The 12,321-nt window shown below is 48.6% G+C and overlaps 1 protein-coding gene across 1 annotated transcript in view; it reads right to left on the bottom strand.

The window, feature by feature from the left end:
• The window catches only part of TTC7B (tetratricopeptide repeat domain 7B), a 248,079-nt gene extending 246,453 nt beyond the window's left edge, over positions 1-1,626 (bottom strand). Inside the window, exon 1 of the mRNA XM_011949417.1 lies at positions 1,471-1,626. Coding sequence (XP_011804807.1) covers positions 1,471-1,620 — 150 coding nt within the window. The 5' untranslated portion in view covers positions 1,621-1,626. The remainder of the gene's footprint in view (positions 1-1,470) is intronic.
• Between the last annotated feature and the right edge of the window lie 10,695 nt (positions 1,627-12,321).

Genomic DNA, 12,321 nt, shown 5'->3' with positions numbered 1-12,321 from the left:
TCTGCCACACACCAAAGCGTGGCATGGCCCTTACAGAGAAACTGAACAGGGAAAGAGAAGACCTGGTTTTTGAAGCCCAAATGCAGCAGGGAGTCCTTAAGTACCTGGGATCCCTACGCTGAGGTGACCTCTCCGGCCACCCCCTGGGGCGTAGGGCGGGGTCCCTATGTTGAGGTGACACTCTCCAGCCACCTCCTAGTGTCCTGGAGCTGTGTCCCATGCAGACAACATACACAGAGACCATTTTGAAAGAGCTCTCTATCAGCGTTTCCAAACGCCTGTTGCTGCACAACTGACCAACACTAATACTAACTTACTCAAAGGTTGCCCAGGCCCTCCACTGCAACAGGGCCAAGGAGGTGGCCAGACGACCAAGAGGAGGAACAGCTCAAATTGAAAGCTCATAGGCTTAGAACATGCAGGAGCCGGGAAGGTCCAAGCTCACGCCTTTAAGAGCCCATCCCATTCAAACCTAAAGAAACTGAGCTGCAGAAAGGCAAGTAACCTCCCTGGAGTCACACAGCAAGTCGGGAGCAGGCTGGAGTTTGCAGTACAGATATGAAAGGTAAAGCCAAAGAAAGCATGGCTTCCCATGGGAAAGCATGCACACGCAAACAAGAATAAAGACCAAACACGGAGCCTCACAGGATTCCAAGACAGGAAGAGAAGAAAAATGAGAAAGAAGTCATCAAAGTTAAGAGGAAACAGAAGTCAGAGCTCCAGAAGTTCACCAAAGACTGTCCTCAGTGGGAAATACATCCTGGGGAAGAGGGGCAGGATGGAGCAGGCCGCAGACAGCTATATGAGCTAGGGGAAGTGTCTAGAGCCAGGGGAGTGTGAGCCACCTAGGGGGCAGAAGGGCAGGGCAGGAAGAGGAGATGACCCCCATGAAAAGCAAAAGGAACTGAATGAGGAGTCCAAGAAGAAAGGAAGGAAAGCCACGTGAGGGGGAAAGGAAACCTGGGTGCAATGAGACCAGAAAACAGAATGGACAGACAGGGGGCAGCGCCTAAGATTCCCTGTGCCAGAGGGTGAGGGTCTTCGCTGAGATGCGGGGAAGTTCCTGGCCCCCTCCCAACCGTGACGCCAGGCCTGCTGGCACCAGTATGGAACCTCCCACAGCTCTGGGCCACAGTGGCTTGTTACACTGATGAGCAGGAAGCTGTGCGTTGAGCACCCCTTCTGATTAACTTCTCTCTTTTCTAGAACTGGGTAACATGTCAGGTTAAGCTCTGGGTTATAGCGGATAGCTTTAGTTCAAGCATCTGAGAGGTAAGTGGCATTGTGCAGATGGCGTGTCATTGAAGACTCTCATCAGAGAGACCCTATTGGCCCAGAAGCCCCCGCAGTGGTCAACCATCCTAGAGACTGGCACATCCACCCAACTGGGAGCTGGCCCGTTTCTAAGAAGATAAGCCACGGCGGCGTGCAGGTGAGCAAGTGTTGCCTCAGCCCAGAGGCCCATGGTACCTTAAGGTTCCCTCGGTCCAGGGCGGCGGTCAGATGCTTGCGGACCTCAGTCAGCTGGGGCTTGGGGCCTCGGGGACTGGCCCCCTGCCTCAGGGGGTGTTCCTTCAGGTACTGCTCCAGCTTCGACTCCCCGAGGAGAAGTTCTGCCATGTCATCTACAAAAACAAAGTGAGAAGCCAAACAAAGTGAGAACAAAGTGGGAGCAAGGAATGCATGTAGGACCCCCCTCCAACTCAAAGGACCCCAGAACCACCACACCCCGAGGCTCCAGGGCCCCAGCAAGGTCCTTCTGGAACTTCATAGCCTTCATAGGGTCTAAGTGGACACCACCTCATAGTGAATTCAGTTCATTTAAAGAATGTTCCAGTAGCATGTACTCAAATAGGTGCTGACTCAAGCACTCAGTCGTTTCTTTGCCAGTAGATACTTTTTTTTTGAGACGGAGTTTTGCTCTTGTTGCTCAGGCTGGAGTGCAGTGGTGCAATCTCAGCTCACTGCAACCTCCATCTCCCAGGTTCAGGTGATTCTCCTGCCTCAGCCTCCCGAGTAGCTGGGATTACAGGCACATGCCATCACGCCCGGCTAACTTTTTGTATTTTTAGGAGAAACAGGGTTTCACCATGTTAGCCAGGCTGGTCTCAAACTCCTAACCTCAGGTGATCCACCCGCCTCAACCTCCGAAAGTGCTGGGATTACCAGGATGAGCCACCGTGCCTGGCTGCCAGTAGATACATATTAACATGAAGAGAGCTCAAGTTCAGTAGGAAAAAAACAAAGGTGGCTTATGAGGTATTCATTATGATCTTTATAAAACACACACAAACCCCAGTGTTATGTATTTTCAGGAGGGGCGCGATGAAATCCCCAGCTCTTTGCTGTGTTCTATGGAGCTGGTGGAATGTCTGTACAGCTGGATCTTAAAATGGGTCTGTGTCAAAATGACCTGAATGCAAGTCTGTATTCTTGCAGAGCAACAGAGTGTTCATCTGTTTCTGTCTAAAAGTCGTTATACAGATACCTGGGAATGCTTGCATAAAGCTTTGACCCCTGAGAGCATACTACTTATGGTTATAACTTGTTGATGTCTATATTGGCTTAATTTGAATGAAAAGTTCACTCCAGGAGCAGCTCTTTGGAATCCACACCAACCCCCCGACTGTTCTGAATAAACCCAGAACAACTCATATACCAGCCTAAGCATGGTCTATTTTTCTGGGATGGGACAGAATATACTTGTATTAAAATATAAAATCAGTTTTAAAAGGTCTGGAAGGACATATCTTAAGCCCATGATGGTAGTTACAGCTGGGGTGCTGGGGAGGGGCCTCAACTGGGGTTGGAGGCAAGAATGGACCTTGGCTTTGTCTTTAACATCCTGGTCCTAAAAAGAATAGATCTATAAATATATGCAATTTAAAATTCATTCAAAAAGTCATCACTGAAGACCCCTTAAGATGCTGGGTGGTAAGTCCACCCAAGGCCAAGAGGTAAAACAAAGGCCTTTTCCACATGTTCTGAGCAGTTGGCCCAAAACTGCTGAATCTATAGGTCTTAGCAGTGCTCTGTCTATGTACTGGGAAGCCTAAAATAACCTTTTAGAGATGAGACCTAGAGTCCTGGGGGAGTCAAGAAACACGAAAACAGGGCTGAGTTCAGTTACTGAACTCAAGAACTCATTAGATGCCCAAGAAGAAAAAGCAAATCTGGCCAGGCGTGGTGGCTTATGCCTGTAATCCCAACACTTTGGGAGGCTGAGGCGGGGGGATCACCTGAGGTCAGGAGTTTGAGACCAGCCTGGCCAATGTGGTGAAACCCTGTATCTACTAAAAATACAAAAAAATTAGCCAGGCATGGTGGTGTGCACCTGTAATCCCAGCTACTAGGGAGGCTGAGGCAAGAGAATCACTTGAACCCGGGAGTGAAATTTGCAGTGAGCCGAGATCGCACCACTGCACTCTAGCCTGGGCGACAGAGCAGGACCCTGACTCAAAAAAAAGAGGAAATCAGGCAAGGCCACAGCAGCGTCCAACGCCAGAAGACAATGAAGTGGCGCATACAGAATGCACTGGGGTACAAAGTGTGACCCCGGTGCATGGGGCCGGTCCAGACACCAGCCAGACACAAAGGCAACAAGCAGCCTCCTCCCAGACACACAAGCCCTTCTCAAGAAATGAAACCCAGCTCATAAAGAAACTCAGGACTCAGGAACGAAGGACATGGAGGCAAAGGCCTGAGTGTTTCTTACAGAATACTAAATGCCCGCAAGAATTAGAGGCACAGAACAGAATATGAATGTTAGAAAGCAATGCATTGCAAAAACAATCATATACCAGAAATTGGGAGGAGCTTCAGAGTGCCATGCCTTTATCTTTCAAAACACTGTACCATGTGCTTTAAAAAAAAAAAATCAATCTAATCTTTTACTATTTTTCAAATATTTGTTTAAATTTTAGTGAACTCTCAGGAAATAATGAAGAACCATTTATTTAGAGCTCAAAAATTCCTTTAGGCAAGGCATGGTGGCTCACGCCTGTAATCCCAGCACTTTGGGAGGCCAAGGCGGGCAGATCACGAGGTCAAGAGATTGAGACCGTCCTGGCAACCATGGTGAAACCTCGTCTCTACTAAAAATACAAAAATTAGCCAGGCCTGGTGGTGGGCGCCTGTAATCCCAGCTACTCAGGAAGCTGAGGCAGGAGAATGGCGTGAATCTGGGAGGCGGAGGTTGCAGTGAGCTGAGATTGTGCCACTGCACTCCAGCCTGGCGACAGAGCAAGACTCAGTCTCAAAAAAGAAAAAAAAAATTCCTCTAAATTCATTTTCATTTCTTTTTTCCATTTAATATTTATGAATAAACGTATTAATACTATAATAATAGACCAGTGCTGTTCAATAGAAATATATGCAAGCCACATATATAATTTAAAATTTTTGTTGTTTTTTTTGTTTTGAGACAGTTTCGTTCTTGTTGCCCAGGCTGGAGTACAATGGCGCGATCTCGGCTCACTGCAAACTTCGCCTGGGTTCAAGCAGTTCTCCTGCCTCAATCTCAGAGTAGCTGGGATTACAGGCACCCGCCATCATGCCCAGCTAATTTTGCATTTTTAGCAGAGACGGAGTTTCACCATGTTGGCCAGGCTGGTCTTGAACTCCTGACCTCAGGTAATCTGCCCATCTCGGCTTCCAAAGTTCTGGGATTACAGGCATGAGCCACTAAGCCTGGCCTTAATTTATAAATTGTAAATTTATAAATTATAAATTGTAATAGCCATATTAAAAAAGGAAAAGAAGACAGGGCTTAGTGGCTCCCAACACTTTAGGAGGCCTAGACAGGCAGATCGTTTGAGACCAGCCTGGGCAACATGGCAAGAAAAAAAAAAAAAGGTGGAATTAATTTAAATAACAGATTTTATTTAACTAAATATAACCAAAATACTATCGGGTCAGCTGGGCACAGTGGCTCACGCCTGTAATCCCAGCACTTTGGGAGGCCAAGGCGGGTGGATCATGAGGTCAGGAAATCGAGACCATCCTGGCTAACACGGTGAAACCCCATCCCTACTAAAAATAACAAAAATTAGCCAGGCGTGGTGGTGGGCGCCTGTAGTCCCAGCTACTTGGGAGGCTGAGGCAGGAGAACGGCATGAACCCGGGAGGCGGAGCTTGCAGTGAGCCAAGATCACGCCACTGAACCCCAGCCTGGGCGACAGAGCGAGACTCCATCTCAAAAAAAAAAAAAAATACTATCAGGTCAACATGCAATCAATATTTTTAAAATACTAATGAGATCTTACATTCCTTTTTCATATTAAGTTTTCCAAATCTTGCGTGTATTTTACACTCACAGCACATATCGGCTCTAACCTGTACATTTCAAGTGGTCAATAGCTACATGTAGCTAGTGGCTATCATACTGGACAGCAATATGATCACTGTTTATAGAAGTACGTCTAAATATCTACCTTCATATCTGTCTATGCCCCTACAAAGATGTCTAAAATGATTATCACTTAGTGTGAACAACAGGAATTTCTGAATGATAGGATTTGGGATAATTTTTAAATTCTCATCTTTGTGGTTTAAATTATTTACATTGAGCAAAATCCTTTTATATCGCTTTTAGAAAAAAAAAAAAAACAAGTAACTCTTCTTTAAAAACTGTAAGTATATATACCAGGATATTAATAGTGGTTATTTCTGAGTGGTAAGATTGTCCATCTATGTGGAACTTCTTTTCTGTATAATTTAAAATTCCAAAAAATAAAATAATTTAGAACTTGGGATTCAGAGTCCTAGCTTTAAACCAAGTTTGTCACTCGATGACTTTGGCCCAGTGATTTAACCTCATGAATTCTGGGAAGCAATTCCAAGAAAGCGCCTCTTTTGGCCTGAATGGAGGACCCCTCTCTCCCGGCCCCTCCTCACAACCCCACCTCTCCTCACCTCCCTGCCACAGGGACCCTGCATCTGAAAATGGCTCCTCTGGGCAGAATCTCCAAGCCAGGGAGCAGAAACAATGGGAGATCAGGACCCCTGCTACCTATTCTAGCCGTGGGGGCACGTGACTTACCCTCTCAGAGCCGCAATTCCATTGACAGACTGTGGGCTACAGCTACCGAGTTCTCAGCGGGAAAACTCTATGGCCCAGAGTGAACACACCTCCCAGCTGGGCCTTAAAGGATGAGTAGGGCCTGGGCCAGCAAAGAGCAGAGGGAAGGGCAGACCAGGCTGAAGGAACAGCACAGCCAAAACCACAGCACGCAGTCCAGGAAAGCAGAGAGAGCCAAATGGCAGGGGAAGTGGATGTGGGCAGAGAGCTGGAGACTCAAGCTGGGATCAGAATACCCAGATGTCAGTGCTTCCCCCTCCCAGCCTGCCAACTCAGCACCCCCACCACAGCAAGACATCTAAAGCCCTCAGCAATGAAAGACAGGTCCTGGCCCAGGGTCACATGTGCCACCCCTTTGGAATGTTCTGGCATCCTGAGGACACCACTCACCACTACTTAGTAAACACCTACTAATATTCCCAGCACTGCCGACCTCTCCTCCAGGTGCCCCATCCCAAACCACCTCTAGCAGCCCCAGGAACCCTGAGCACCATGGGTGTTAATCAATCTGTCTGCCCCTTCTAGACTGTAAGGACGAGGCCTAAAGGAAGAACCTGTGTGTTGTGCACAATATCGGACACAGAGTCCATGCTCAATAAATGGTGAATTAATTAGGTGATGGGGAAGGCATCTGCATCCTCCCTGGGGTTAGGGCGGTCACTGCCTATGGCAGAGTCTGCTTGTTGTCCCAGAATATTCACTCTCCCCTTCTTCCTTTAGTATTAAAATTCCCAAGTTTTATCAGGGCACATGGCTGTCCAGCTAAAGACTACACTTCCAAGGCTCCCTGGTGGTGACATGCTGCCACGTGACTACGTTATGACGATGGGATGGGAGCAGGGGTGTTGCACACAGCTTCTGGGCTTGGCCTTTAGAGGGAATGGGCTTGCCCGCCAGTCCCTGTTCCTCCTCCCCCACAGGCTGGACCATGGCAGTGCTGGTGGAAAATGGCAGCCCATCTGAGACCACAAGCTAGAAGCTACCTATTGAGGATGAGCAGAGCAGAGCAGCACCACACAAGGAGGCTTACTAGATCCCCAACACCAGGAGCTGCCACCGAGCCCCCAACTGCTTACGGTCAATTAATTACACGAGAGTGAAACAATGAACTATCCTGTTCTACTTGCTAAGTCACTGTGATTCTGACCTTTGTTTCAGGAGCCAAACAGGAATCTTACCCAGATCTCCCAAACAAGAAACCAGCTTCAGGCTGAGAACTCCTATCTGGTAACACCCCACCAACCTCAAGTCCTCAAGTTTACTGGTCTCCAAACAGAATTCCTAGAACCCAATGAGGGCCTTTGCAGAATCCCCAGACCCTGCACTTCTCCTGCTGCTTTGGTTTTACATCCCAGGCTTGCCAAATTTTTATTTAAACAATGGGTTTCATAGTTGCAGAGAGGTGTAAAAACTGCTACCCAAGTGCTATGCAGGATTCAGGGCCTTTGTGTTTCTCTGATCTCTTGATGCTGGGGGAATGCACCAGAGTCATGATGCCAAGACGTGGAAAGTGCTCAGTTCCATCAGCAGCAGCTGGGGGCAGGGTGCGGTGGCTCGTGCCTATAATCCCAGCACTTTGGGAGGCCGAGGCAGGCGGATTGCTTGAGGTCAGGAGTTCAAGACCAGCCTGGTCAATATGGAGAAACCCTGTCTCTATAAAAAATACAAAAATTAGCCAGGCATGGGGGTGCACGCCTGTAATTCCAGCTACTCGGGAGGCTGAGGCAGGAGAATCACTTGAAACTGGGACACAGAGGTTGCAGTGAGCCAAGATTGTGCCACTGCACTCCAGCCTAGTCGACAGAGCAAGACTCCGTCTCAACAACAACAAAAGCAGCAACTGGGAGAGCACGGTGCAGGAAAATGTTCAATGGAGAAAAAAATTTTTCCGCAGAATTAAGAGACACAGTCCCTTCCCTCACGACACCCCAGTCTCTCAAGACCATTCAACACGATACAGGCTGTAATGAAGATGTGTATTGGATGGGGGTGGGAGAGGAGACAAAGCTTGCACCAAGAATGTCTCGAACTCCTGACCAAGCTGGTCTTGAACTCCTGACCGCAGTGGCTCACGCTTGTAATCCCAACACTTTGGGGGGCCAAGGTGGGTGGATCATGAAGTCAGGAGTTCGAGACCAGCCTGGCCGATATGGTGAAACCCCATCTCTACTAAAAAAAATACAAAAAGTATCCGGGCGTGGTGGCATACACCTGTTACTCCCAGCTACTCGGGAGGCTGAGGCAGGAAAATCACTTGAACCTGGGAGGCGGAGGTTGCAGTGAGCCGAGATCGCTCCACTGTACTCCAGCCTGGGCAACAGAGTGAGATTAGTCTAAAGCAAAAAAAAAGCCTCAGAATGACCTGAGTGAACTCCAGCCCTTCGTTTACTGGGCTTCCTGTAATCCCGAGTAACCCAGCATTTGCAGTACTTGTGATCCCCCTGCCTCCAGAATGCTAATAGGAAAACAGACACTGCTGTGTCATGCTGATAGGGGTATAAATTAGCATGAGTGTCTCCAGGGGGCAATGTAGCAATTTCCACAAAGCAACTGACATACTCCCACACCAGCTGACCCAGAAATTCCAGTTTTAGGTAGCTATCCCATAGACATATGCACTCTTCAGCACAAAGACGTACAGATATGGATGTTTACTACATATAGCCCTACTGGTAATAGCAAAAGATAGGAAACAACCTATACGGTCCTTGACAGGAGACCTGTTAACTGAGTTATGGTGCACCCCATGCAGCAGGACGGTGCATCCATGAACACATGGAGCAGATCTCCATACCACTCCGCAGTGGCCTGGCTGCATGAAAGGCCATGTCTTCATGCTTCCTGAATCCCATGCTTTGTGGCCTCTTGCACTGACCCTGGGCTTGGCCCCAGGGCTTGCTCTGACTGATGGAACAGTGGAAATGCTAATGCACGCAGAGGCTTAGAAAAGGGCTTACTCACTTCTTCCCTCTTGTTTCTCTGTGACCACCATGAGAACATGCCTAGGCCAGCTGGTACCTAGCCCAGGCCAACCTGCTGAACAATAAAAGGCCTCGTGGAGTAGAGCTGAGCTGTCTAGGCAAGGCTCTGTAAGCATAAGGGAGCCCAGCCAAGAGCAGCAAAGTTACCGGGCTGACCCACAGCTGGCCACCGACGCATGAGCGAGCCCTGGCAAGCCCAGAATCATGAGAAATAATACAAGGTGATTGTTTTAGGGCACTAAGCTTTGGGATAGTTTGTTATGCAGCAATAGCTAACAATCACAAAGAGAGTTGAAAAAAGCAAGATACAAAAGAGGGTATATGGTCACTATTGTGTGTAAAAAACAACAACAGGCCAGACGAGGTAGCTCACACCTGTAATCCCAACACTCACCTGAGGTCAGGAGTTCGAGACCAGCCTGGCCAACAAGGCAAAACCCCGTTTCTACTAAAAATACAAAAATTAGCTGGTATGGTGGCAGGCGCCTGTAATCCCAGCTACTCAGGAGGCTGAGGCAGGAGAATTGGTTGAATCTGGGAGGCAGAGGTTGCAGTGAGCCGAGATTGCACCACTGCACTCCAGTCTGGGCGACAGAGTGAGACTCCATCTCAAAAAAAGAAAAAAAAAAAAAAACCAATACCATGTTTTCTTATAAATGTGCAGATATTCAGAATACTTCCTAAAGGACCCCCTGGGAAGTCTTAAGAGTGGCTGTTCCTATGGAAGGGAGCAAGAGGCCATGGACACGATGTAGGAGGCTGTTTTCACCATGAACCCTGTAATTCCATTTGCATTACCAAGTACATTCATTACCTACACAAAACATGAACCAGATAATTTAAAAAGAACAAAGATGACCCATGTTACCGCATGCTCTTGGTCTAGAGTGGCTATTCTGGCAGCCCCAGAGGGGTTCCCCTGGCTCAATCCATCATCTCAGAGCCAAGGAAGGAGTATTTACATCTGCGATCACTACCCAGAGCCTGTCTCCCACTCTCCCTGGGCCTCTAGCCTCACACACCCGTGAGGTCCAGGTCCTCAGCATCTTTCCAAGGCCACGGCCATCTGACTTACCCAAGGGTGCTTGGACATGTCATGCCTCCCTCCCTTCTCCTGCCAAAATCCCAGGCATCCTTTAAGACACATTTCAGGTCAGCTTGGAGCAGCTTCCCTTGCTCCCTCAGCCTGGGCTATCAGGGTCCTGGTGGCACTTTGCACATCACCCCCATTCATTCAGCACCTGCCAGCACCAAGGACTTACAGCTATGAACAGGACCTAGTGGGTCTCTACCCTCAAGAAGCTTACACTCTAGACAGAGAAGACAAAGAGATAAACCAGAAAAGGACCAGACAGTGGTAAGAGCTGTGCAGAGAATTAAAAGAGGGTGACTGGGGCTACTGTGGCTGAGTGGTCAGATCAGGGAAAGACTCAAGGGCAGGGCGTCCAGCTTCAATGAGGAGATGGAGTCAGTCATGCCCAGATCTGAGGGAAGAGCATTCCAGGAGACGGATAAGCTCCTGGAAAGGCCCTGAGGTGGGAACAGAGCTGGTGTGTTCCAGGAACAGCAAGAAGGCCCATGTGGCTGGTGGAAGGAAGGGCATTGGGGTGGAGATAGGCAGAGGGGCAGGTAAGCGCAGACTGTGGGAAGGGGTCTGGCATTCATGTGAAGTGCAACTGAGAGTCTGAAGGTTTTTAAGCAGGGAGATGAAGTGCTCTGATTTAAGTTTTTAAAAGATGCCTCTGTCAGCCCTGTGGAGAATGGACCCAGGGCGGGGCTGGAGGCAAGGCTACAAATGGTTAGGAGGTTACTGTAGTAGTCAGGTGAGAGGTGGGCAGGAGCAGGTGAGAAATACGCAGAAAGAGAGAAATAGACTGAGTGGGGACATCATTTGAAGGTGAAAGAAAACAAGACTTACTAATGGATTAAACTGGAGGTGTGGTAGACAGAATCATGGGCCCCCAGAGATGTCCACATCCTCCTCTCAAAGCCTGTGGATATGTTATCTTACATGGCAAAAGGGACTTTTGTAATTAAGATATAATTAAGGATCTTGAGCTAGGAGAATTATCCTGGATTATTTGGGTGGGCCCCCTGGGTCCTTAGAAAAGGGAAGTTAGAAGGTCAGAGTCCAAGGAGATGTTAGGATGGAAGTAGAGAGAAAGACTAGAGGACACTAAACCTCTGGCTTTAAAGAAGGAGGAGGGTGACTGGGCACAACGGCTCATACCTGTAATCCCAGAACTTTGGGAGGCTGAGGCAGGAGGATTGCTTGTGCCTGGAAGTTTGAGACCAGGCTAGGCAACATAGTGAGACCTTGTCTCTATAAAAAATTTTAAAATTAGCTAGGCTTGGTGGTGCACGCCCTGTAGTCCAAGCTACTGGGGAGGCTGAAGCAGGAGGATCACTTGAGCCTGGGAGGTCGAGGCTGCAGTGAGCCATGATCACACCACTGCACTCCAGCTTGGGAGAGAGAGCAAGACCCTATCAAAAAAACAAAAAAGATGGCACTATGCAGTGCCGGCGGCCTCTAGAAGCTGGAAAAGGCACAACATAGGTCCTCCCCAAGAACCCCCGGAGGGAACGCAAAACCACTGACACCTGAACTTAGCCCAGTGAAACCCATTTCTGACTCTGACCTCCAGAACGCTAAGAGAAGACATCTGCATTGTCTGAAGCCAGCAAATGAGTGACAATTTGTTACAGCAGTCACAGGAAATAAGCACACAGGATGAGGAAAGGAGAGGGGTTGAAGATAAATCCTCGATTTGAGATAGCACAATGGAGCGGAGAGTGGTGCCATTTTACCATTTACTGAGGTGAGGAGGAACAAAACCAAGACCTCTGTTTGGGCCAAGTGAAATGTGAGACGGCATTCAATATCCAAGTTGAGAAATTAAGTCCAGATCAAGGACTGAGCGGGAAGGACCCGGGAAGAGAAACCACGACCATGTCTGCTACTGAATTAAAAGAGGGTGACTGGGGCTACTGTAGACTGAGTGGTCAGATCCGGGAAAGACTCAAGGGCAGGGCGTCCAGCTTCAATGAGGAGATGGAGTCAGTCATGCCCAGATCTGAGGGAAACCAAGAGTAGGAAGGATTTCTGGAAAGAGGGGTATTCAAGTGCACTGAAAGCTGCTGGAACGCCGGGCGTGGTGGCTCATACCTGGAACCCCAGCACTTTGGGAGGCCGAGGTGGGTGGATCACCTGAGGTCAGGAGTTCGAGACCAGCCTGGCCAACATGGTGAAACCCCATCTCT

The sequence above is a fragment of the Colobus angolensis genome, unplaced genomic scaffold (genome assembly GCF_000951035.1).
Source record: "Colobus angolensis palliatus isolate OR3802 unplaced genomic scaffold, Cang.pa_1.0 Scaffold3, whole genome shotgun sequence".
In the NCBI taxonomy this organism is placed as follows: Eukaryota; Metazoa; Chordata; class Mammalia; order Primates; family Cercopithecidae; genus Colobus; species Colobus angolensis.
Note: the sequence above shows the minus strand (reverse complement) of the source record. Positions and strands in the feature narration are given on the sequence as shown.